At 39.9% G+C, this 27179-nt stretch overlaps 1 protein-coding gene across 1 annotated transcript; it reads left to right on the top strand.

Annotated features, from left to right (window-relative positions):
* The first annotated feature begins 8762 nt into the window (after nt 1-8762).
* On the top strand, nt 8763-18683 carry LOC121704813 (sialic acid-binding Ig-like lectin 5). Its single transcript, XM_042085326.1, has 12 exons — nt 8763-8838; nt 10974-11034; nt 13101-13496; nt 13722-14018; nt 15562-15609; nt 15940-15978; nt 16539-16598; nt 16777-16858; nt 16965-17006; nt 17404-17467; nt 17656-17712; nt 17973-18683. Exons 2-12 carry the CDS (start codon nt 10998-11000, stop codon nt 18060-18062), a joined length of 1212 nt encoding a protein of 403 aa, XP_041941260.1. The 5' UTR covers nt 8763-8838; nt 10974-10997; the 3' UTR covers nt 18063-18683.
* The last annotated feature ends 8496 nt before the right edge of the window (nt 18684-27179 follow it).

The raw sequence follows: 27179 nt of genomic DNA, 5'->3' as shown, positions 1-27179 counted from the left end.
AATTCAAAGTATCATTTCAAATTATCCAATAGGCTACATTTAAACTATACAATGCTCAATTGACACCAGCACCAAAAAAATACTGAAGCCTATGTGTAAAGAGTTAAAGGAATTATCCGGAGTAAAATGCACTTTAGATCAATTTACGGATGATTGGGAGTACATACGTTGAGTTGACATCAAAATCATGTCATTCGGATGTGTTTTGAGAAAGTTCGATTTTACCGTTTTTAGTCAAAACTCGTTAGCCTGGAAGTGACCAGGGCAAGCCATTTCGCCGCTAAAAAACGCTATTTTTATACCTCTTCTACAGTTCCAATCAACATTACACTTACGTGGTAGTGAGTAGAGGGTCCCTAAAGCCAAACCGAAGTATCCCGAGGTCTTTATGTGGTCGGATAGAGTCCAGAATGAATTTAATCAAGCCAGTACCTTTCCGGAAATGTTGCTGCTGCAGCTGGCGTCTTTAGGGGAAAGTCAGTAGGAGTCGATTGCCGAGTGTGGAGTAACACGCTCTGGAAATTCACAATTTCGTAGACTTCAGTCTATACAATTAGAAGAAGTCAGCTGATGATTAGCAAGTTAACACGGCTGATGGTGTTGTCTTGCTACAGCAGTTGCCCAAGCCAGGTCTTCAAAGTATCATGGTTAAGTTTTCAAACATTTCACTGCCTGGTGGTCAGGCTCTCTGTGGCCACCTAGTCTACCTGTAGCCTAAATTGAGGAACCGTTGGTGGTCTAAAAATAAATAAATAATAATAAAAAAAAGTGTGATGGGGAGGATTGAACCCATGTCGACTGCGTGATCAAGCAATTTATAGGCATGAACCTGTTGCGCCACAGGAGAAGCACCGACTTCAAAATTGGGAAGTAAAGTATCAAAAACACCATCAAACCCATGTTTACGTGTCGGCAACATTAATGTTAATAAGCCTAAAGAGTTTTGACTCTCCCTGTGCGCAAATTTTGTGTAAAATATGGACACGTTATAGACTTCTCCTGCCCATTGCTGTGTGCGTTTCAATGCCTGTGTTTCATGAACTGAATTCTTAAAAGAATAGGCTGGAGAAAAGGATACACAATTAGGCAACACATTTTTATTTGATTTATTTGCTGACGTTCATGTTCATGTGCCTCTACAGACACTTCAGGTAGGGGCGACCACAGCCTAACCTCAGTGAAACGTTTGTAAAACTTAACCATGATACTTTGAAGGCCTACTAAATGGCTTGGGCAACGGTAGCATGATAACATGGTAGCCAGATAACATGAACAGCTATGTTAACTTGTTACAATTATAATAACGTTAGCTGACTTCTTTTAATCATACAATTGAAGTCAATTTCTGTGAGTGCCGTCAGCTGGTTCGTGGCGCAAGTGGATAGACGTCTGATTACCAAGCAAACAGGTCAATTTATTCGTGGATCGATACCCACGTGGAGTGTATTTATGCTACTTAGGTGTTTGTTTTTTGGGTGGCATATTCATGGTCCAGTGCATGTAGTACTACATACAATTTTGACTTTTAAACATGTCATGCATATTTGTGTGCGTCTCTAGTATATCAGAAAGAGACAAATCTGCAAGCGGCCACATCTGTCAAAGACTCGTCATCAATCATGAAACGTCATCAACGCAGCCAGTTAACATGGGAGCCAGTTGCCATGTAACACCGGCCCACTTTTTTTAGTGCTGGTGGAAATTGGACAAATAAAACAACAGTTCCGCTCTTACTATCCTGTAGTTTTTATTAGTACCAATATTCCACTATTCCACAAGGATAGATTGATAAGTTAACAAAAAAAGGAAGGAAGAAATAAAGCATTAAATGTATCCCACAATTCCACTAAGAGGCATATTGAACTATTGTTTGTTTTTTCTGCATGGGTCAGCTATCATGTTGTTGTTTGGTGATTTACTCCTTTACTACCCACTTCTGAGCAAACAAGGCATATAGGTTGATCATGTAGCCTACTGCCGTCATATACTGTTCTTTCTTACATTAAATAACTTTAATTCATATGGTTAACTCTATTATCCTTTCTACTTGTCTAGTTATAGCTAATTTTGGGCTCATCATTTTCAGCAGGGGACTGGCTGATCTGCTGCTCAGAGGGTACTTTTGTTTTTAGGCCTAGGCTACTGCACACAGATCACAGATTTGTTATCCATATTTGCATAATATTTGCAAAGTATATGAATCGCCATATTGGATGATACAAAAAGGCTAATATTTTAATTAATTTAATATGTTGCTTGCGAATAGGTTGACAACGCTACAACGTCCAGTATTAGCCCAATAATTACGCCGCTAATAATCATGGCTATCTCTCTTTACCAGTTGCCACTTATGTCTGTCCGGAAGCTGTATCTGGAAGCTTGGCACATTTGGCAGCATTTCCCCCCTCGTCTTTTTTACCTGGCCTTTTCAGTCCCTCATGGCCTCTTTCTACCATCCATCCTCCCTGACGCTTATCACCACGGTAGGGCCGGCCCGGCTATGGCATCTGAGAAAACTTTTTAGGCTCTGGAAAAGAGCTATATGGACCCAACCAACTCTTCTTGGGAGGGGAGAACAACCCATGCAGAGGCTGCGGTGTTAGGCATAGAATGTGAACGTGTGTAGCCAACTTTAAAGGAGAATTCCGGTGTGATATTGACCTAAAGTGTGTTGAAACATGATACCGAGTGTGAACGTATGTCTCATAGCCCATCTTGTCCCCTGCACTCCAAAATCTGGCGCTAGTTAGCCATGCTACCAACAGCTTTTTCAATGGTGGTGCTTCGGCATCGGGCTAGCCATGCAAATAAAGCACTGTTTTACACCATTTACGAGGCTCAATGTATCTCCACACTTCATTGGTAGACTTCCGAGGGCCCTGACATTTAAAACGAGACATTGAGAACTTTGAAAAAGCACTGGTAGTTTACTTACAAGACGATTTATACAGACAGTATCTTCACAAAGTTTAGCGTTTGCAGCCATCTTGAATTTAGTCACGTTAAGTCGAGCGACGAGTAAGAATGAACAGGTATGATAAGGGATCAGATTCCAAAAATATTCCGTGAAAATGCATGGATTCCAGTTGCTGCTACTGGAAGAAACTGGAATCCATGCATTTTGGAGTGCAGGGGACAAGCCGAGATGGGCTATGAGACATACGTTCACACTCGGTATAATGTTTCAACACACTTTAGGTCAATATCACACCGGAATTCTCCTTTAAGAGAAGATAGATCAACGTGGCAAATGTCAATATTTTTCCTTCGACCGGCCCAAAAGTGAAGCGGCCCACCGGGAATTCTCCCGATTACGATCCCGGTTTTGCGATATTGTTGACAGCCCGCAGTAGGGTGCAGGAAGCTTTTGAAAGCACACGCCTCTAACGAAAAATGCAAAACCACCAGGACAAACCACTCATAGTGTAGGCTACTCTCTCTGAAACCATCAATAGCTCACTAATTTGTGCGTTATTTACGTTTGATTGATTCAGATGGTGGGACTTGTTGGTTTCCTGTAGCCTATAGCGTTTTTTTCTTTATTTATTTTTCTATGTCCGAATATTGGGGGGGACATTTTGGTCACATCTGAATATTGGGGGGGGGGGGGGACGTCCCCCCCAATGTCTATGGTGACTACGGCCCTGTCGTCAGCATGGCATACATAGCCTACCTGCTCCACCACTGAGTTCTTATCATGTAGCCTCAACTAGGCTCGCTCGCACTCTCCACCACCTGCCCACTGTCCCTCTGCTCTGTATGCTTGCTTACATCCTCGTTCAAACTCAGCGAACTTCAACATGTTGCTGACATTATGTCCCTCTGCTGTATGCTTGCTTACATCCTCGTTCAAACTCAACAAACTTCAACAAAATTGCTAGCCTACTTGCAATATTGTATTTTTGAAGCTTCTATACATTGGTATTAATTTTGCACAATTGTCACTAGGCCTACCGGCACCCGCCGCAATTTCGTGTAGGCAACTTCGATTAACTTTTGATGCGCTCACAGAATCCTGCCTTTGAGCCAAAATTGGAGGGGTGGGGCCTGACGTGAGCTGTTATTGGATCACTCCAGTGTCAATATGAAAATGTAACCAATGGGCCGCTGATTGTCCGCCCATGACTGACACTAATCCTAACTCTAACCCTTACTTGTCATGACAAACACTGAATGACACTTGACATAAGTGAATGACAGAAGCGTTATGTCATAAACGTTTATGATTGTTTATAATGTTTATGACACGTTCATGACAGTGTCATGTCACTCTTATGTAGATACCCTCAAGTAGGCAAAAGTGTAATTGAAATACCCAATGATACCCAATGTATCAGATGGGTCTCACTCTTGGACAGGAAGTGAGCATACCTGTCAACACTCCCGTTTTTCCTGGGTTTCTCCCGTATTTCAAGGTCATCTCCCAGCACCCTCCCGTTTTGTTATTTCTCCCGGAAAACTCCCGTATTTTGCATGGCCATCAAACTTCATTTTAAAATCAATGATCCATTCAGGTTGCCAGATTGTGTATGAAATACACCCTACACATATACGATCACTTCGTTGCCTACAATTTCAACCGTTTTGTCATAGGCTAAAACCTGGCAACCCAAAACCCAAATAAGGAAGCGGGTGCCGACTGCGCAGCTGAGTCAAAGATCTTTGGCTGAGTATCGTCGTAAGAAAGCGGGCTAGTTGAATGGCCTACTCCAGAACTAGCTGTTGTGAAATTGTTGGGAATTTAATTGATTAACACATCACATAAACTGTTATTGAGTGTTGTTGATACACTGAACTTGTGCACTCGGAACCAAATCTGACAGCTTTGGAGTTTTGGAAGTAGGCTGCAGGCAGGCAGCTGGTGGATACATAAATGGCATGCGTAAGGTAATGGTAAGGTAAAAGCAAAAGCAACGACCGAAATGCAGTGTTGAAACACGTGTATGAAATGTATTAAATATGCAAACACAGATCCGGTATAAACACTGACCCCCCCCCCCCCCCCCGAAAAAAAATCTCCCGTTTTTGGAAAGCTAAATGTTGACAGGTATGGAAGGTATGGAAGTGAGTACAAAATAAATCTTCAGTCTCCATGCCATGGTGATGTTCTTATGTCACACTCCTGAATACCATCAATATTATTGATATCTCAACATCAATCGAAAGTTTTATTGCACATAATATTGCACTTTAAGCGAAAAGTTTCAATTTAAATGTTTCTAAATATTCATATAAAATATTCAATATTCATGAAATGAGAATTCTTGGATTTATCCCCCAATCTATACTTAAAAATAGTCTGCATTTTGAATTCAACCAAACTGATCTTTTCAGAGAGCATTTCCCTGGTAATAAGGGACTTCAAGCCTCCCAACTAAAATAGATGCATTACTATAGCAAGAACATTTTATTCAGCGCCTAAAACATGGACTCTTTCATGTAATGGGCAAGGGAGGAACTAGGCAAACATGCTAAAAGGACACTGAGTTACGTTCAGCAAGAACTTGGCAAACTTAGGGACCACACCAAACTGGTTTTAATAAATTCAAGATACAACAATGCCTTGTCTAGCATTTCATCTCCTACACACATATTAATATATATATATATATGTATATATTTCTCAGACTAATATTATTATGCCATAAGGCCCAGAGAAATAAATATAAAATAAGCACCTTTAGAGCACCTTTAGAGCTTTGGATGCATTTATTCAAACTGTTCATTTGCAAATCATTTGCATGTGACGCTTATGAAATCCCCAAGAAACAGATGCTTAGCCAGTTTTCTCCATGTGTTCAGCAAACTGCTGTCATAGCATAGAGGCAACGCAAACAAGCAGCTAATTAAGAGAAAACACCTTTAAAGATTTGATGAATGTTGAAGTTTTTGCAAACATTTCAAGTGTTCAGCTCTTAAATTGTATGGGGAAATAGACTTATGGCTGCTCTCCCCATTTTTGAATTACTTTAAACAGGCTGCAGTGCATTTGCATATATCACCCATGCAGCAAAAACATTTAAGGTGATTGATAATGCAGTTCTACACTCATTTTTCCAGCACATGTGGTCCCTGGAAGCTGACATTCTTTTAAGCTCCAGGTCGTTCTAATTGAAACGCAGGTACACAAAATATGTGAGGTAAATTAGCAACAATCAGCAAGTTCTCACGTCATATATCATAATAATCTTTTCTGCTGATACATTAGATACAAATCAGTTCAATGTGATTGATGGTTATCTTTATTGTAATGAAACTCTTTGATTCAAATACAGTGACATATGCGCTAGTTTCTGTCTCTCTCTCTCTCAGGCAATAAACATTGAGAGAGAGAAGGGGGGGGGGGGGCAAGGGCGTAGGTTTGGTCTGAGCTTTGGTGGGGACACTACCCACTAACCCCCCCAACTGTCCAACTTGATCTAACTATACTGTGTAGCCTAGATAATCTGATTTTAATATGTAGGCCTACAGATATGCAGGCTATATTTAACATTTAACATTGATTTTCTATTTGGTCTGTTATGAAATCATGCATTGACCCATTTAAGCACAGATCAGTTTTAAGAAACTTAAATACATGCATGCTTAGCATTTTGTGAAAAGAAATCATTAAGGCTACATTGACAAACTCTTAACCGTGAGCTGCCTAGCCTATATATTCTCTGATTCTAATATTTACAGATATCTAGGCGATGTAATCACAGCTCAGTTTTGAGAAATGCTTAAAGCCGAAAGACAATGTTGAATTTTGCTACAATTTATTTCAAAACCGGATTACTCTGGAACAGCTAACTATACGGGAATGCATTACACCTCTGTGTTCGGTAAAGTCTGCTGTTTATTCTGATATATGGTTTGTCATTTGTTGCGTGAAGAGTGTGTAGGCCTACGATATTCCACCGAGACGAATGGATGTGGAGATGGTGCAGAGAATAATTATTACATCTCTTATTTTTCTCGCGAACTGTGTATCACAGCAAATAGTGGCTAGCCAGCACCGTTTGAAAGCTGAGAAAAGGCTCTTTCATGTGACACATGTGTGATGAGTAACCTACTTCTCGAGGAGTTCAACAGAGAAGAATGGGTGAATTTGGACGCACTTTATATGCCTTGTAGTGAAGTGAAGCTGAAGCGCTGCCCATGCTGCGCAGGAGATTGCGGCTGACTGGTGCAGCTGGTGTTATTATAGGTAACTTCAAATCAGCGCAATTTACCCTTATTGGCTACTGCACATTACAAGATCTGTACGAGATGATCCGCAGCACTGAAGTGAGAAATGATTTATCTCTTTGTGTAGAGCATGTGAGCGCTTTTTTCCCCATTTCAACCTGAATGTTGGTGGGGACATTTCAGTCGTAATTTGACATTGGTGTGGACACGTCCTTCGGTCCCCACGCAAATCTACGCCCCTGGGGGGGGGGGGGGGGGGTGATCCGTTTTCACTTCATAGTGAAGCCTAACTAGTATATCTCAAGTATCTGTCAACTCCCTAGCCATAATTTAGGGGAAAATAGGCGGTTTATTTGATATTAGAATTAGGATAATCCCCTGTCTTCAGCAGACTCTGCTGGCAGATGTTTTTTTGACTGTTTATGATGGTCCATCATGTTTTCTTGAATTTCCCCTTGTGGATCAATAACATATCTATCTATCTATCTATCTATCTATCTATCTATCTATCTACCCCCAAACCCCCAAACCCCCCTCCCACATATGCAACAATTAGTCGGGGTCCCTTAATACATCTGGGCCCAGGGGCCCGAAATTTCATAATCTGTCCATGAGCTAGGCTAGCTATGTCTTGTGCCTTAAGGGTTCAATATGTTTGGTTTACTAATTTCTTATCTCTAATTGATCTCATGTGTTCAAGATTTGAGCCAGAAGCTGTTTGACCTTAAATATCATTTGGATCAGTGGTCCTCATAAACTACAATACCTCATCAGCTACAATAAACATGGTGAATATATGACTTGGGGAGCCAGTGTCACTGGCAGGATGAAAGGATAATTTAATAACAATTATGAGAAACATCAATAGAAAAGATCAGTCAGAAACTTGCTTTGTAAAGCCCAGTGAAGCTGTATTTTAGGAAGTGCTATGGTTGTACACACATATGCAGCAAAAATATAGCTATGCTGACATGCAGCTTTGCTGTGAATTCGTCAACGATCTGCATTAATGTAACGAGAGATAGTCATGAATAGTTGACACTTTGAAGGCACTCTGGAATTATGGGAACACTTAGGTAGATTTTGATTCAATATAATATATTTTATATATATAAAACATATCACAATATATCACAAGATTGAGGACCAATGTTATTATGACATGGCATTTGCCCAACCAGAAGAGCCAAAAAGTTTTACATCTCCTGCTTAATGACACTGATCTCATCCAGAATTGGGAGGCAGGGTCCAACAGAACCAGAGGCAAACACATCTTCCAACAGACCAGATCCGAGGGTCGCCTTCATTTCTGGGTCTTAACTGGCAGTTAACTAACTCCAATTGTGAACCTTGGGGAAGTTCCTGACGTTGGTGGTGAGTGTTATCACAACTCTCTGTAGCCACAGCTCACAGCTTGCATCAGAGCGGAAGGGTGTGTGTGTGTGTGTGTGTGTCTGTGTGTGTGTGTGTGTGTGTGTGTGTGTGTGTGTGTGTGTGTGTGTGTGTGTGTATGTGTGTGTAGGGTGTTAGAGTTGCAAGTTGTTGACTTCTTAATACATAGTAAGTAACCATGTGCAGCAAACACAGTGACACAGAGCCACACAGCTCAGGCAGGCTGTATAGGAGACAGACAGGAGGTTGGCAGGCATTGGCAAGCATTCAGATTCTGTAAGTATGTGTGTGTTGTGAGATGGCATAGTATTTCACATTATGTTGCAGCCTAAAAGGGGGAGAATTTTGAAAAATCATTACCAAATATCAGATGGTCACAGGCAATATTAGATTACTGTAAATACAAGCGATTTCTTGGATATTCCCAATAAGCTGATAATGCTTTTAGGGAGCCAATGCATACTTTTCCTCCTTTAGACAATCAGATCAGATGGAAAGCTTGTGAGCTGGGCCTTTGCTAATGGTGCCATCAGTACTTTGGGACTTTGCACTTTGGCAACCAAGTGTGACTGACTTTTCAAGGAAACATGCTGCTATGACACATTTCTTTTTTTTGAAACAACGCAATGCCTTTTGCCCACAGAAAATACAAATATTAGCATTGTGGAATGTTGACAGATTCTTTTGCAAATTCTTTTACAAGCAAAAATGAAACACATGTTGTACACCGAAATAACTGTTATATTTTGTGGACAAAGGCTAAATGGACTTGGACTTGGACTTGGACTTAGGTTAGATTAGATTCGATTCACTTTATTGTCATTGTGCAGAGTACAAGTACAGAGACAACAAAATGCAGTTTGTGTCTAACCAGAAGTGCAGAAAGCAGAAAAGTGCAATGTGATATACAACGTACAGTATAGACAGGTGGTGCATAGACAGGACAAGAAATATAGTGCAGTGTAGACAGTAGTATACAGTTGTTTTGCAGAAGGTGGTTTAGAGTAGTATAAATTAAATATAAAGATGTGCAGTGTATTAGCAGTTACCTTATAAGAGCAGAATAAATATGGCTATGTAATATGAACAATGTATGAACAACATGTACAGATATGTGCAATGTAGTGGCAGTACCATTATAAAAACAATATAGATATATGCAGTGTATTAACAGAATATGTTACAGAAAAACTGGATAAATGTGGATATTTAGTATGAACTAGACAGATATGTATAGTATGTACAGCTATGTGCAGTGTGGTTAAAGGAGAATTCTGGTGAATTTCATATAGATCTCTGTTTCTTGAGGTCACCAAGTACTGTCGGTATAAAAAACCCTGAAAACAATCAGTTCTACCTAGATCGAGTTGCTGCAGCCATGAACATGACCCCAGAGTGTAGCACTGTACTGTCTGGTAGCTCTATGTGTCCAACTAATTTATCAATCAAACCAAATAAATTAACCATTTATAATGATTTCTACTATATAACTATAAATGTACTAGTAAATATGAAGAGGAGAATTATCAGCTAACTGTGAGTGAGGGTCAATGATTTATAACAATTCATGTATGTCAATTAATGATCAATTAATGAATGGTAGTTAAAATAATGTGAAATAATAGTGGTACAAATAAGCATAATTGGTATCGTAACACCCCCAATTATCACCACTTTCATTCAGAAATTCTAAAACAACGATGTTTTTTAACACTTCAAAATAACATTTGCTAAATGAACCTTACATTTTTCAGTAGCCATAGTAGGTTATTCCGAGAATTCTCGTCATGAAATTAGATGTAGTGTAGATTTACAACACTGTTTACAGCTCTTCGAGTCACGGTAAAATGTCATTTTTGGTACATAGATAATTTAGATACACCTATGGTGTGGGTGCTTGCGTTTCTTTAGGAATCTGCCGTCTTGGTTTGTATAGAAATGGATATTAAGTGACACATACACGGATATACGGGACCGACGGTAATAGGGGGAGTTCCAAAAATTCATCATCAACAAACTATTTAATTAGGCATTTGTTGCTTATTTTGGCTGTTATAATAAAGTGCCCAAAACACTTTGGACAGAGTAGTGTACAAAGGGACAAGGTAGAGAAACAACACAATGAGGAATCATTAAAGTCCTTTTATAATTTGGAATGTTTAGATCCTATAGCATTTCCCTCATGCAAAGTCACATGGGAGATTCAATTGCCTGTCACTCTTTTCACAAATGGTTCAGCCTGTTCTTCTTTCTGATCACTGGCATTCTTTTGAATAATTCAGTTAGGTGTCGCACTGACAAGCAAACCTGTGATGTATGACCGGTGGTACATGGTTGAGTTTCATTTTTGGAGGAACTACATCTGTAAAATAGTCAGCATCAGAGGGTATCTGTGTTTATTTATCTTTCAGATTGACCGGTGACAGGAAGATAAGATGCTACTCATCTTCATCCATATTCTTCATTTCCAAGGTATAGACCCTTTCAACAATAAAAAAAAAACAATGCTTGAACATTCTATTTGGGCCCCAATCTACTTCCTCTGCATTAAGATAACATATGGAATGTTAAAAAGGAAGTCTTGTGGGGCCAACTATGATGCTGATAATGGAACTCTCTTGAAAGGGTCCATAGACCCCCCCCCCCCCACCCCCCCCACCCCCTCTGTAGCTCATTACCAAAAGTTATTTGTAATGTAGTCTACAGCACATTGAACAAGATGTAGGAGTCTGTGTTTTGATAATGTATTGTAATTAAAAATGCAGTGTGAGGAAACTAATCATCACTTTGAATGAACTGTAATACAGTTGATAAAAATGCTATTGCAATAAATCATTGCAATGAGCACAAATTAACTGAAAAGGGCAAAGAGGTGTAATAGAGACATCTCAGAATTTCAGTCAATGGGACTCATTTCATTTTTTTCTGGCAAATACATTTTGTATTATACATTTATATATTTATTTACAATTAATTCATTTAGCAGACACTTTTATCAAAAGGGACTCACACAATATGGAATAACATTCAAGCTACGTCGCAAAGGAGACCTTAGGTAACAATAAATGCTACTACAATAGATACTTCTACCAGTGAATGAGAGCGCAGAGGTTTAAATTGTAGTCGAGGTGGTCTAAGGAAAAAGTGGTAGAAAGAAAAGGAGGTAGAAGTTAGTAGAAAGGAGGGAAGAAGTGAAGTGCATGTTAAGCAGGGATGTAGTGGTTAAATACGAGATGGGTAAACTGTGTGTGTGTGTGTGTGTGTGTGTGTGTGTGTGTGCGTTGTGTGTGTGTGTGTGTGTGTGTGTGTGTGTGTGTGTGTGCAGGGCTGTAGTGGTAAAATAAGAGGTGGGTACAGTAGGCCTAAACTATGAATTCTGTGATCTCGGTGAGGTGGACTGCGCCATGCTGTATCAGATTTGTAAAAAAAAGGCATTCATAACATGTTTGATGATAGTGGAGGTTATTGTCCAATGTTTATAACAACACCAGTAGTATTAAATGGTTCCTAGAGTGTTGATGAGTGTACATATTGTGAATGTGGATAGTACAATGTGTTGCGTTTAGCCTCCACTACATCCCTGATCGTAAGTGCATGTTAGGTGTGTTGTGTTGTTAGACGTTTAAGGAGAGGAGGTGCTCTCTGGGTTGGGTCTTCAGGAGCTTTTTGAAGATAGACAGCGACGCCCTGCTCTGGTGCCACTTGGCAGGTTGTTCCACCAATGGGGAACAACATATGACAATAGTCTGGACTGCTGTGTGTAGGGATATTAGTGCCAGATGACATTCCTTGAAGGAACACAGCGGCCAAAGATAACAAGGTTTTATAACAGTCCTTGGGGCAGCCGTAGCCTACTGGTTAGTGCTTCGGACTTGTAACCAGAGGGTTGCCGGTTTGAACCCCGACCAGTAGGAATGGCTGAAGTGCCCTTGAGCAAGGCACCTAACCCCTCACTGCTCCCCGTGCACTGCTGTTGTAGCAGGCAGCTCACTGCGCTGGGATTAGTGTGTGCTTCACCTCACTGTGTGTTCACTGTGTGCTGAGTGTGTTTCACTAATTCACGGATTGGGATAAATGCAGAGACCAAATTTCCCTCACGGGATCAAAAGAGTATATATACTTATATACTTATACTTACTTATGCTTAAGTAAGTGGGAGCAGACCCACCCAGCAATCATTTTGTAGGCAAGTGAAGTTGATGTGGGCGGCTAATGGTAGCCAGTAATGCTGAATGTTGGATTATTTTAATGCAAGTCTATGACATGCTAAATGACATGCTAAATATGGAGGGAGGGGCTGCCCTGTCCATTTGTATGCACACTGACAAGGGCTGTAAAAGCATAGGTTTTCAATTAATTAAATGACAAATTAATTATTGAAATGGTGACTTAATTTTGTCACATTTTGGTGTCCAAACTAGTGATGATTTTATGATGATTAGTGATGAACTCATTTCTGTGAAAAAAATGTCAAATGATAGAATGTTCTAATTTGATAGAAGAAATAATGTGTTTTTTTATTGTACTTATTTGTACAGGTTATGTGGTCTGGAGTGCAAAGAATGGATGGAAAGCACAGATACCCTCATCTGTAGTTGCACTGGAGAATTCCTGTGTCGTTGTGCCCTGCACTTATGAGCATCCCAACACAAACACCCAAACAAAAACACTCAGGAAGCCCTTTTGGTATATCAGTGATACACAAGCAAAGATGACGAAGATTGGAAAGATGGTTTACAGTGTAACCACCACAAAGATTGAGGAACGTTTCCAGAGCCGCACTTCAATGCCAGGAAATATAAATGAGAAAAACTGTTCACTTCAAATAGATAATCTGAAAAAAGATGATGTTGGTCCATATATCTTTAGAATTGAGATACCACAGTTCGATAATTATTCATTTACAAAATACCCTGCAAATATTAATGTTAAAGGTAGGTTATTATATGCAATTGGAGTAGTCATCAATGTATTTTATTTCAAGGGTTATTTTTTTTATGTATTATTTCAGTTTGAGTGTACAAATCTGTGTTTGTGTGTGTGTATGTGTGTGTGTGTGTGTGTGTGTGTGTGTGTGTGTGTGTGTGTGTGTGTGTGTGTGTGTGTGTGTGTATGTGTGTGTGTGTGTTTGTGTGTGTGTTTTGCGTATTTCTGTGCAGATGATCCTGACCCTCCATTATTATCTCAAGTGAAAAAGGATGTGAGGTCTGGAGAGAATGTGACTCTTTCCTGTTCCACGTCTCATTCCTGTCCCCCTCACCCTCCCACCATTACCTGGAGCCGTGACGGCAGGGTCACCGTCCAATCAGAGCCACTGACAGGGGGACAACATAAACTAACCTCCAGCTTGTCCTTTAATGCCAACGCCTCGGACGACCAACAGCCAATCACATGCTCTGTACAGCATCATGGTAGAAAGAAATACAGATCTAACCCTATCACAATCACAACAGGAGGCGAGTCCATTGATATTCTGCTATTGATATTCTGCAAATGATATTCAAGAGATGTTCCCCTGTGTTATTTATGGTAGAGGTATCTAGGGCTCTAAACACAGCTCAATTGATGAGGTTGTACCAGTAGGCTAACTGATCTTTAGGGATCAGCGTTTAGATCATTCCTTGGCCTGATGTTCTGCACCTACAGTACCACCCTCCACATTTTGTGCAATATGAGACAGAACGACAAAAACAATTTAGGAAGCAAGGTGAAAAAAAAGCATCTTTCAGAACAAAAAGGGTGTTTGGGTCAATCATTGAGTCAAAATTCCTACTTACGCACACAGCAGTATGATGAGATGTTTTTCTTTTTCTTACCTTTTGATGTTTTGACGTAAAACCTTAGAAACAGCACAGTGTTGCTGAGTCGCATTCTACATTGATCACTGTTGGCCTTGGAGCTCTGCGCTCTGCTTGGGTGTTGGCTCTGTGGAAGTGGAAGCTGTGTTTGTGCTGAGTGATACTGTTACACACATCATCAAGAATAGGCTTGGTTTTTAGAAGCATGGTTTGGTATTCCCCCCCCCCCCAGACAGTCATGCTTACTCCAGTCTAAAAGAGCCAGTGGTCACCACTGAGTGAGATGGGTAGTTCTCTGAGTTGTTGGATCTACTGACAATCACAACCCTTGTTTTACAACATAGCTTTACTACTAAATAGAATCCATCTATAACATGTAAAGTGAAAGAGAGAAGAGAAAGTAAAAGAGAGAAAAGAGAGAGAGAGAGAGAGAGAGAGAGAGAGTGAAAGAGAGAGAGAGAGAGAGAGAGAGAGAGAGAGAGAGAAAGAGAGAGAGAGTGAAAGAGAGAGAGAGAGAGAGAGTGAAAGAGAGAAAAGAAAGTGAAAGAGAGTGAGAGAGAGCGAAAGAGAGAGAGAGAGAGAGAGAGAGAAAGAGAGTGAAAGAGAGAGAGAGAGAGAGAGAGAGAGAGAGTGAAAGAGAGAGAGAGAGAGAGAGAGAGAGAGAGAGAGAGAGAAAGAGAGAGAGTGAAAGAGAGAGAGAGAGAGTGAAAGAGAGAAAAGAGAGTGAAAGAGAGTGAGAGAGAGCGAAAGAGAGAGAGAGAGAGAGAGAGAGAAAGAGAGAGAGAGAGAGTGTGAAAGCCCACTCTCTCCACTGCTTTGACTGTGGACATGCAGCAGATCCTCCAAGCGGGCTCTGTGTGTGACATGCCAGGTTGCCTGACACATGCTGCCCGGCACCCAGTTTTGATGTATCGATTCATTAATGCAATCCAGCTCCTCGGAGGGTTGCCTGGAAATTATTTTTGTTTCAGTGGGCTCCCTCTCTCCTCAGCAACACCTTTTGAAACAGAGAGGAGAGCTGTGATAACAGCTAAGGTGCTACTGAAGGAACACAATGAGATGCAAGGTTCCTGTGAAACTCAGAACCGTAACTTTACAGCAAATTTGTGTTGAATTGGAGGTAGTGTACGATGTATTCTATTGTCTTGAATGTCTCTATTGTCAGTAAGCACCATTTTTTTGACTTTCCAATGTTTGCCAGATTCTGCAACACCAGACGACAAAGAGAATGTTGTCCACACAACACATGGTATGTGCACTTTGGTGAAGCCAAACACAATAACTTTACAGCCTATAGTCCCTTTCAACAGCATAAACAAGCATGTGTATTCCCAAGGCATTTTCAGTGGCACACAAAACACCATTGAGCTAATGCTAACTTGGGGACAAAATACGATTCATTTTCATTTCAAATTATCTGCGTTGGTTTTGAATGTTTCATCCGGAAACCCTCTAGGAACATATTGAAAGGGTCTATATATTATTGAATCAAAGGTATAGTGCATGGTGTCTGCTGTTGTCTTGAATGTCTTTATCATCAGTAAACATTTTGACGGCTTTTCAATTGAATATTTCCCAGCACCAGTGACCGAGGATATAGACGGTGGTTCAACACATGGTATGTACACTTGGTAGTGGCACACATTTGCACCACTACTCACTGTGTTGGCAGCCTACTGTAGGCACGGTCCTTTTGATGTGTATGCACCTGTTAGTGTCAGAGCTTGGGAGCTCATTCTCAAATGAGTTTGGCTATACAAGCAATAGTTGCTGATGTCTGTTGCTTGCTTGCTATTGCTTTGAAGAACTAAATGGTTATGGATAACAAAAAAGAAAAAGATTGCATCGTCATAACAATTATTTGAATGATGGAAAGATCTTTGTTAGAATGTGGTGGGTCTTTCAGCTGGTCAGTCTCCCAAAACTGTATGGTTAAATTATTTTTTGTTTACAAACATACTTAGTTACTTAATTGAAGTGGTGCTGGCACCAGTGTGCTATTGTGTTTGCACTTATAAAATATATGTCCACACTCTTAAAACAAATGTGTTGTCCCTTTTTAACACATCCCGGGGCACAGGGATGTGTTAAAAAAAACAACGCACATCGCAATTTGTTTTAAGAGTGCATTTAAAATACTCTTTTTGAGCGCCATTCTGATTGTAACATATTTCTTAGTTACTGAAGATCCCGAAGACGTAACAACACAGCTTTCCGTCCCAGCATCCCATGGACCAGGTCTATAAATGGCTTTATAATTATTTCATCATTATTTCATCATGTCATTTTACATTTAGGTGCATGCTATCATTCTGTCACAATGTATTATTCTCGACAAACAATAATTTGTACAATTAATGAAATGTAAATGTATTGTTTACCGCTTTAAGCCTACTTGTGTTTGTCTTTCTGTCAGGTCTTGTCGTAACTGTGGTAGTTCCTCTGTTGATTATTGCTATTGCCATGCTGGTGGGATTCATAGTCTACAGGAAATATAAGTGAGTGCTTTCAGTGAATGCCTGCGCTCATTCTATAAGCATATATCAGAAACACCTTGTTATTGTAGATAAAAATAACCCTATCTTTCATGATTTTTCTTCACAGGCGAAAACAGAACACACAACCTAACCTATATGTTGACAAACAGTAAGTGTTAGCCTCATCCGCTGAGTAATTATACATGCATTTATATTGCTGAGTAATTATACATGCATTTATTGTACAGATGTGTTACATACATAACTGTATGTTTACTTGTAACCGGAGGGTTGCAGGTTCGAACCCCGAACAGTAGGCGCGTCTGAAGTACCCTTGAGCACCTAACCCCTCACTGCTCCCCGAGCGCTGCTGTTGTTGCAGGCAGCTCACTGCCCCGGGATTAGTGTGTGCTTCACCTCACTGTGTGTTTCACTAATTCACGGATTGGGATAAATGCAGAGACTAAATTTCCTTCACAGGATCAAAAGAGTATTAATACTATACTTATATTTATGTTAATATAAACACTGGTGAGTGTCTGAACTGTGTGTGTGTGATCCACCAGGTTGGGCAATTGGCCATGCCTGGAGATGTCTGACGAGGTGTATGCCAACACTGAAGTGATTACGGTACTTGAGTCATTATGTCATTCATTATTTCAAACAGGTACAATTAGCACTTGAGAGCACCACTTAAGATGCTTGAACAAAAACCTGCTCCAGAAAAGATACAGACTGATAAAGTGGCACCTCTAATTCACGGCAAACACGCTACTTAATCATCATTTTAAACATCTTGCTTCACTTTTTTCCCCCAGGCTGGCAAAGATGTTGATGATGATGTTGGTGATGAGGATATCTATGCAAACGCTGAGGTGATCCACACACATTGTCTCTCCACATCAGCATGCACACATACAAGCTCACACTACACTAATTGGTGCCATGAAATTATGAAAATAGAAACCATATGTCTGTGAAATGTATATTGTATTTGTTGTTGTACGCTCTACACTCTACACTATGCATAATATTACCGTCATTGGTGAAGATACTTTACTGTGAGAAATTATCTGTGTATCTTTGTGTCAGCTAAACAGAGTATATGGTGTTTACTTTACGTTTGTCTTTGCAGTTTCTGCAGAGCAAAAATCCAGCAATATGGATGAATCATGGACTTGGATCTGCTAAAGAGCCAGATGAAGACATTTATGCCAACATGTAGTCGGAGAGGGAAATTGAGAGATAGAGACATTGTGCAGTGCATCTGTACAGATAGTGATGCCTGATCCTGAACACGATGAACTGAAGATGAGTCCAAATATAGATGATATTGCCAAAGCGCCTGAAAGAGAAACTACACTGGGCCAAATATATGCCAAGTGAAGAATTAGCTTTGCTTTTTAGAGTTTTATGATACATGACAGTACTTTATTAATTACACAACCTGACCAGATTTGATAATTTATTAACTTTCTTTATATTTCTCTTCTATACTCTGCTGTATGTAGACCAGTGTGTACTTAATGGGCCATGGTATTAGTTACCCTTCCTTTAAAGCCATGGCTTCTAAATGTTTAATCAATGGATCCATGCCTTTGATGTTAAGTGTACTTGCTTATTGGGCGCCTTAATGAGAGGGTCCTAGATTTTATTTCTTTCATTTGCTTACCTATTTGAAACAGTTATACCTGCAGCATCCAATCAATGGACACCCCACAGATAAGCTGATATGCTCACTGTGGTATACCTTGTCCTGACTGAAGAAAGTGAGCTAAAGTTACCTTGCAGAACATTGATACACACTGTTATACTGTTCCATTAGCATTAAAGCACTGTAAACAAAGCTGAGTGGCTCTTTAGTTTAGTGTTAGTGATTAATACAATAAATGTTTTGTATCTATATTAGTGGTCAAAAACGTCCGCAATAAGGATAAATAATTGTCTAAAAGGCCTTTATTCACAAATATTTTATATATCTTATGCATTTATATTTTACATATCTCATACAATTTATTCTTGGTACATTGTTGCATCACTAACTAGTTGGTCCTGTAATAATATATATAATTATATATATATATAATATATATAATTGATCATTAAGGATTTGCCAAGAATACATTACCAGTACCCTGGAAGTCCAGAGTCCTCGCGAGAGCACAATTTGAATTCTCTGGCAATGAGTAATGATACACGTTACTTTTACCACTTGCATTGTGAGGAACCAATCACATTGCAGAGGCAAGCTAAACAGATGACGACAGCGCTGCAACGAATCAGTCAGTAAACATTGGTCGTAGTTTTATCCAATTGCGTGCAGTGAGATTTTCAAATGCATGCTTGGTGCCGCCCCTCGAGTTGGGCCAGTTTCATTATTCGTGGCCAGACCCTTAATCTTTCTAGATTTCCAGGGTCTGGATTTCCAGGCCACATTACCAGTACAATCAGTAAGGAATTGGGGAATAAAGGCCTAATAAATTATTAATGATGCCTAATGCAGACTTTATTGGGCACTAATGCAGGCACATATTAGATATGTGTTAATGGATAATGTATGTTCCCAAAAATTAAGGATTACCGACTGTGGTATGGAATTATGGGAAATGTGATGGGATCTGGGAAACCCATCACATGGTGAAATCAAACAGAAATCCTTGATTTCTGCTCCAATTCAACCCTCTCTGGTGAAATTTCATCAACTTAAGGTTCTGATACCATTCTAGCAACATACTGGATACCGTCCCTACAAACATCTTGGATGTTGGTAGGATGGCATCAGAATCATAAGTTAGTGTAATTTTACCATGTATTGGGCTTTCCCTACCTGAATTTCATATATTGATTTCATTGTCCACAACAATTGTTTATGTTTATAATTTTGTTTCTTAGCAGACACTTTTGTCCAAAACAACATGCAACTAATTGTAAGATTCCATTAAATACCTTCCACTGTGATCAACCTAATCAACACATATACCATTTATTTAACAGTTCTTTGTGTGCTTGCATGTGTAATGTGTAGTGGGGCAGGTGGTTGTGTGGGGTAGTCGGGGGCAGGTGCATGTGTAGGGTATTTGGGGGCAGATGAAGCTGTATTGTTCGACTCAGTTCATTGGTCAGTTATCTGTTAACCAGCTTCACTTGGATGTGTACTTGTAGTTTAGAATGATCTCACCACATACCTTTCAGTTAATGACTAATGGAAAATCATAAATCGTGAAACATAAATACAGGTTTAATACCAGCCTAATAAATGACTAAAGCTTCCAACAACCTAAGTCTTAATTGAACCATTTTTTTCCGATAAGCAAAAACAATAACACCATTAAAACCATTCATCCTGAAATGTTACAGCAAAGCCAGCTTGTGCTATTAAGGTTATTAGACGTGACATCAATTAAACTCACATGTGTCACGGCACATTATCCTAAATTATTTCAAAGCTATAAGTTAAAAAGAATGTCACACAGCTTTGGATACATTATTTTCTGTTTTATGTTACTTATTGAAAGTAATTTCCTTTTATCCAATTTGGTGATGACTTTTGGACAATTTCCCTCACGGGATCAAAAGAGTATATGTACTTATACATTTATTAAATTCAAGCGTGCTTACAAACAGATATTTTCACGCTACATAGCTACACAACAACCTCAGAATCTACACAGAGGAAAGAGACAGGAAATATTCCTATAGTTTAAGTGTCCCAATTAATATTTTATTTCTTCTAAGTAATAAAGTTTTTTATGGGCCATTGGTTGAGACCATTAGCATGAATGATGGTTAAAAAAAGAGTAAAACAGCCGTGAAATTGTCCTGTTGAGAGATCCGTGTGTGTGTGTTCAGAAAGGTAAGCCTTCTACTTTAAGAGGTTGCCATAGTAATGCAATTTGCTCTGTTGAAATCAGTTTGTGTTTGCAAGGCTGCTGCAAAAGTGCAGGAACACCTCACCTAATGCTAAGAAATGAAGTGTCCTCATTTTTATGAGGTGCGCACGGATGCAATTTTCTGTGCCTCCAAACATCCATTACTGATAAGGGAATATGCCAAATTGAACATAGTTTGCTGTGCACTTAATTCTAACAGATTTGAATGACGCACAGAGCAATCTGCACAATTCTTATTATTGCAAGAAACCAATTAATGTGCTACATGTGTTCCTGTAATTCCGCTGGCTGATCAGTATACTGCCGACATTTAAGTAATTTGTTTGACTCCCTTGGGGGCCTCAAACATGCGAGTCATATCTTCTCACGTTGGCATGTTGGCTGATCTCATATGAAAAGGACTGCTAAGTAGGTAGACTCATGTAATTACATATGTGTCTGACTCAGAGAGACATGAGAAACAGGAGAAACTGAAGAGAAAAGAGGAAAGAGGAGTGCTTTGTGGTATTTTACAGACTTACATGTTTTTGGGTGAATTGTTAGTGGTGCGGTACAGTGGTATGCCCTTAAGCTCTACTTAAAATAAATCAGCATAAAGACATCTTTCAATAAACACAACCGAAAAACAATTAAATGTAATATGTTACCAATGCTGATAATTTCAAACACAAAACATAATGTTAAACATAGCACACAATTCAACCTATTTATGGGGACACCAACAGTCCACTTACCAAAGCACTTAGACACTAACATTATGTTCCTGTACACAAAGGTCCTTACATGATATTATTGTTACCGCATGTTCATGCTCAGAATGGTTGGGGTGGGTTGGCGCTGTGAACCTTCAGAAACAGCCCAGCTCATAGGTAGCTCTGTATTTAAGGAGCAGTGGAGACAACACTCCCCTCACCCACGACTTGGCAGTCACCCCAATCTCTCATTCATCAGTGCTGTCACAGTGCCACCATGTGTCATTACGCTGGTAATATTACTGCTGCTAGTGAAATGCTCAGTCTGTTCACTTCATTCATTTGCCTCACATTCACTCCCTCTAGCACGCTCAGACATCACTCTCTCTTTCCTCCCCATAAGGCTCAGTCTTCCCCTGTTGTTCAGGTATTTACTTCCTGTTTAGCCGTCATGCCGTTATATATGTCACTGCACTTAATAACCTTTAGGTCGCCCTCAGATTCGTCCTCATTCCCTTTCTGCATCCCCCTTTTTGACCCAATGAAGGATCGCTTGAAAAATGCACTGCAGCACCTACCATGACAGATGTTGGTGGTTTTTCATATCCCAGCTGTCCTGTTTGATCACCGGGCAGTCCTCCAGATGGGCTGGACTACCTGTCTGACGGGATGACAAGATCGTTTTCAGGAGGAGCCACAGGGACAAATGGAGGGTCAACTGCTGACCACAACCTCTGTCATAGAGAGACGACTGAATGCATGATGCTAATAAGGTAGAAGCTACTCAAGGTTACGATTTTTCCAAACTGGCCACTCAAATAGGTGCTTTAAATATGCATTGAAATATATTTAAACAAAACTATGATCATCTTTGTGGTCTGTACTCCTCAAAGCATGCAAGCGTGTTTAAGACCACATGATGTCCCTCACCACTGCATGTCATCAGACAATGGCTTGTGGTCTATTTGACCTCCTGTAGGCTTGTGGTCTGCGGTGGAACAGCTTCTGTTCTTTCTTTGCTTTCCTTGCTCAAGAGGGAAGAAGGACAAGAAGATGGGGAATGTAGGTAGGCACTTTCAGTTGTTACACACTTTAAAAATAATGGCAGTAATAAAGTCAGCTAAATTAAAAATTGCTCAGCCAGCAAGCTCATTTTCATGATAGCTTTAACTGAAAAAACAAACAAACAAACAAAAAAACTAAACAGCTAAAATCAACTATCTTGCCACTCAGACAAGCATTCAGTAGCTGTCCTCACTAGAATGTTAATTTTCTTTTTTATTTTCCTTTTAAAATAAAAAAAGGACTTGTTTACAGAAAATCAAAAGTATGCCTGTAATTCCTCAATACCCTGAGGCCCTAGATTTACCAATTAATAATTCTCTGTGAAGCTATGTCCAACACCCCATATTCCTTTACTGACAGGTACGTGATGTACTGTAGGCCTGACAAAATATGCCCACACCCTCTGTTCGATTTGTCTCCCTCTGTTATATTCTTTTGCATTTTTCTCATGGATGCATGCACATAGGCAGTGTTATCAGGGTTACAGCGCCCCAAATTGGGCTACAGAGCAAAATAAAGTTGCATTTGAAATGAACCTACTGGAAAGAATTCTCAGAGTAATTTGGGCCAACTCCAGGTGTATTAATTAGTGCAACACCCTGGTGGTGGTGGCCATGGTTACAATTGGCATAGCCTATTGTAAGTTCCTACTTAGCTTAGCTTTCACTTTAGCCCAGGTCTGTTACAATATTACTTTATTACATACATCCATACATACATACTGTACATACATACATGTGTATGTGTGTGTGTGTGTGTGTGTGTGTGTGTGTGTGTGTGACATGTTTTGTGTTTTGCTATATTCTTGTTTTAAGCACATTATATTGCAGTTTCGTACAAAAAGACACTATTATTTGTTTTAAAATGTATTTTTTGCTTGCTTGCTGGATTGATTGATATTGTCTTACTGTAAATAAAGTAGAGCTTGGTGTTCTGTTGAGTATAGGCCTGGCTACTGTCAAGGCCCATTTTGTCAGTTAGATTTAAATGTTATTCTATTTGTCATTCCCATTCACTGTCCAGGACCTTTAAACCTGGCTGAGGTAACATGAGAAGACTTTTGAGCAGGCTAGCTGCCTAGTATTTTCAGGGGGAAATAAGGTAAACAAACAAACAAACAAATAAAAACATAAACTAGAAAATGTAATTTCGAGGAAATTACCAGTGCATGAAAATATAAACATACTGTATATTAACATAAAATGCCAAACAAACTTTTATTTGGAAACAGTTGGCAGGAGTCATAGTTGATATCAACTGACAGTTGGAATGACTGAACAGTTAAATAGTTGAGTAGTTTAAATAGTTAAATTATTTAATAGTGAATTATTGTAGTGAGGACATTTATTTTGAAACAGTTGTGGGCAGAGGAAATAGTAGTCTTAAGAGAGCCAGATTGTATGCTTAAAGCCTGAGACAGAGTATATAGTTTAAAAGTTGAATGTAGTGTCCAGTGTAATGGATGTTGATAGACAGAAAGTTGAAAAATACATTCCCCACATGTCCTTTTCAAGACCTATGTTAAAAAGTTTGAACGAAGTTTCTATGTTAAACGGTTAAAGCTGAATTAGACGCAGAAAGGCCGCTTGTTGCTCCTTGAAAGGTGCTCCTTGTTGGTGCCCCCCACCCAATCCCAATCCTCCCCCCCCTTGCCACTTAATCTACTAAACCCCTCTTCTACTGCACTTTTTACCCCCCCCCCCCCCCCCATTAATGCACAAATAGGCTGACACCAGACATAATTTCACTGCATTTCTTACTTCCAGTAACTATATGCATGTGACAATAAACTTCCTTGTATCCTTGTATCCTTGAAATTTGGTGGGAAGAATAACTAGAAAATGTAATTTCGAGGAAATTACCAGTGCATGAAAATATAAACATATAAACAACTCAGAAATTTGGTGGGAAGAATAAGAAGAAGAAGAAGAAGAAGAAGAAGAAGACTTCGGATAACAGAACAGTGCATTTTCATGCACTGTAATAAAAGAAAGCTTTTTTGGCTACACTATCCCCATATTATAGCACTCAGTACTATGTGTACCCATCACCTGAACAGGGAGCATTTCCTCTTGATTTGATATGAATGTGTAGTGTGTAGAAAATCTTGCAGGGAGTAATTCCGTTTACTTTGATTGTACAGAGTGTCAAACTCAATACGCTATGCTAACCATGTAAGCAGGTAAACATAGCTAATGGTGCTTCCTAAGGTGCTGTAAAGTAATAGAAACAAAATATACCATCCTTATAGTCAGATCAGCTGTGCTTGTGACATGCATATCACATATGAGAGAAACATTATCCTCACTGTGTGTAACTTTGGGCAGACTAGTAACGCAGCGGCCTAAAGGATCAGGCCAAGGCGCTCCGGCTGGACGTGGGTTTGGCTGGGGGGGTCCATCTGCAATGGACTGGCGACCCTATCCAATAAGGGTTATCTGCAACTCTCGTCCACTTAGCACCACAACAGAATATAAGGACTGGCCATATTACTAGAATTAACTACTACTTGTGTATAACTTTAAGCTCCTAATTAATTAATTAATAAATAGCCTTCATTTGTTTGTATTCAGACCGGTCCAATCAGTTTGGGTGGTGATATAGTGTTGAGGAGGAATAACATAAACCAACCCCCCCAGGTTCCTGGAAAGAGGAGTGGTAGAAGAGTGGAGGAGATTTGGTACAACCATGGGTGCGCTCCAGTGAGGGCTCAGCTTGCTGCCATGCATATCTTATTTGATCATAATAGTGCAGTTTGGCTTCTGTGCTTTCTGTACATGATACATTTATGGGTTTTATGCTGATACAGACCAAAATATCTTTTGCAGCACGGAAGAATGTTTCTAAGAATGTCTGTAAACTCTTCTCACTTCCTCTGTCTACTACCGTAAACGCTTCTCACTCTTCCTGGTGTAGATAGAGGAAGTATGGTCGATGACTTCACCGCCAGATAACCTAACAAGATGTGACTAGATGAAACCAATGGTTTGCCCACAGTGACTGATTACATTTATGGCTAGTCAATGTAAACTTAAACAGTTTTTTGCAACTTTGTCACACACTTGAAGCTTAAAAAATCTGTTTTTCTCTATATATAACACTACTGCAAAATAGAGAAGGGTTTCTGGAACAGGCAGTCCCTATTGTTGACTGTATGATACATTGGAGATGGAGTTTAGATGAAGGTGCTCTAAGTGATGTTACGTGGTTTCTAAGTAAATACATTTTTTGTCACATACAGCAAATATCTCCTCACAATCCGCTAGCTGCCTGTCCCCTGAATACACTGTAAAAAAATGCGGTCTCTGTAGACAGCCCAAAAAACAGCCTGGTGCAGCCTGAACCATGAAACATAACAAACTTTTCCAGCCATTCCAGCCAGTTGCACAGGAGGGGGGTTGTTTGAATGTCAACAGAAGTAGATTTGATTCAACCTATAGCTGCTCTATACTGTATCACACATCAATTTCCATTTCCCGCTCTGGCTCAGTAGGCTACATATCTGGCTCAGAATAGATAAAGGGAAGGACAAGGGGTTGGTAGCTGTGTCCTGATTGTGACCCATGATTAACACGTTACATCTTGTTTTTACTAGAAGGCTATCAGCTAATTACTGTATGCACAAACCTCATGCTGTGTGATCTTGTCAGCAATATCATGCAAACAATCAAACTCCCACCAGAGTGTGCAAGTTAGAAAGTGTAACACAAAAGCACAACTAATTGAGTCACGTTCTAGTGCCAATTAAAGGAACTGAAACATAAAATTGGGTCAAGTTCTATTACACAGTAAAACAAAAGAGTATGAAGTTAAACAAAATAAGAGCTAGTGCTGTCTTCCATACAAGGCACTAGAAACGCTCCTCTGTACTGGAGGCGTACAGGCTCATTTTCTAAGAGGCTGTGAGGGGGAGAGGGGTAACTGGTTCAAATATTCATATATTCAGTTTTGCCCAACATCAGACTAAGGATCTCAGAAAGAAAAATCCTCAGAGACACTCTCAGTAGCTGTTCAATCTGATGACTCAACAGTCTTACTGCCACAACTCCCCCCCCCCCACCACCACCACCACCACCACAACCACCAGCATCACCCTGGGCTTTCCAGCCAGTTCAGTTCATGTACATTATACTGTGTTCTGCAGGCCTACATCCTTTGGAATATAGGAGAATATAAGAATATAAGAACTCTTATTCTTGAACAGCTCCAGCAGGTTTAGATACACAGCAAAGCAGGAAGCAGAGCAGACAGATGGGAATTGGAATCCCAGCTCAATTCCAACCCTTACTGGACTGGCTGTCCATGTGTCCTTGAGCAGAGCCTGCCACTGAAATACAGCTATGTGTGGCGGACTTAGTACATATGAAGCATGGACTGTAAAGCATTTCCATATGCAGTATACGATGACACCATACATTTATTTTTTCGAGAGTAGATATCTGATAGCTAGATGTAGATACAGAATGAGCATATTTCTCTTCACGCCATATATCAAATCGCCAAGGGCCAGCAGTGGTTTGCGGTGTGTAGACATAGGCAAACGCCGGAGGCGTTGATGTGTGGAGGATGCAAGGAGAATGCAAAAGCCGCTTGATAGTCATAAACCATTATAGCCATCCCTTAGCCTACATCACAGACCAACACACAAAAATACAATGTGGACACACAATTTTTTTTTTTTTTTTTTGTATTTTA

The sequence above is a fragment of the Alosa sapidissima genome, chromosome 3, assembly GCF_018492685.1.
Source record: "Alosa sapidissima isolate fAloSap1 chromosome 3, fAloSap1.pri, whole genome shotgun sequence".
NCBI lineage: Eukaryota > Metazoa > Chordata > Actinopteri > Clupeiformes > Clupeidae > Alosa > Alosa sapidissima.
Note: the sequence above shows the minus strand (reverse complement) of the source record. Positions and strands in the feature narration are given on the sequence as shown.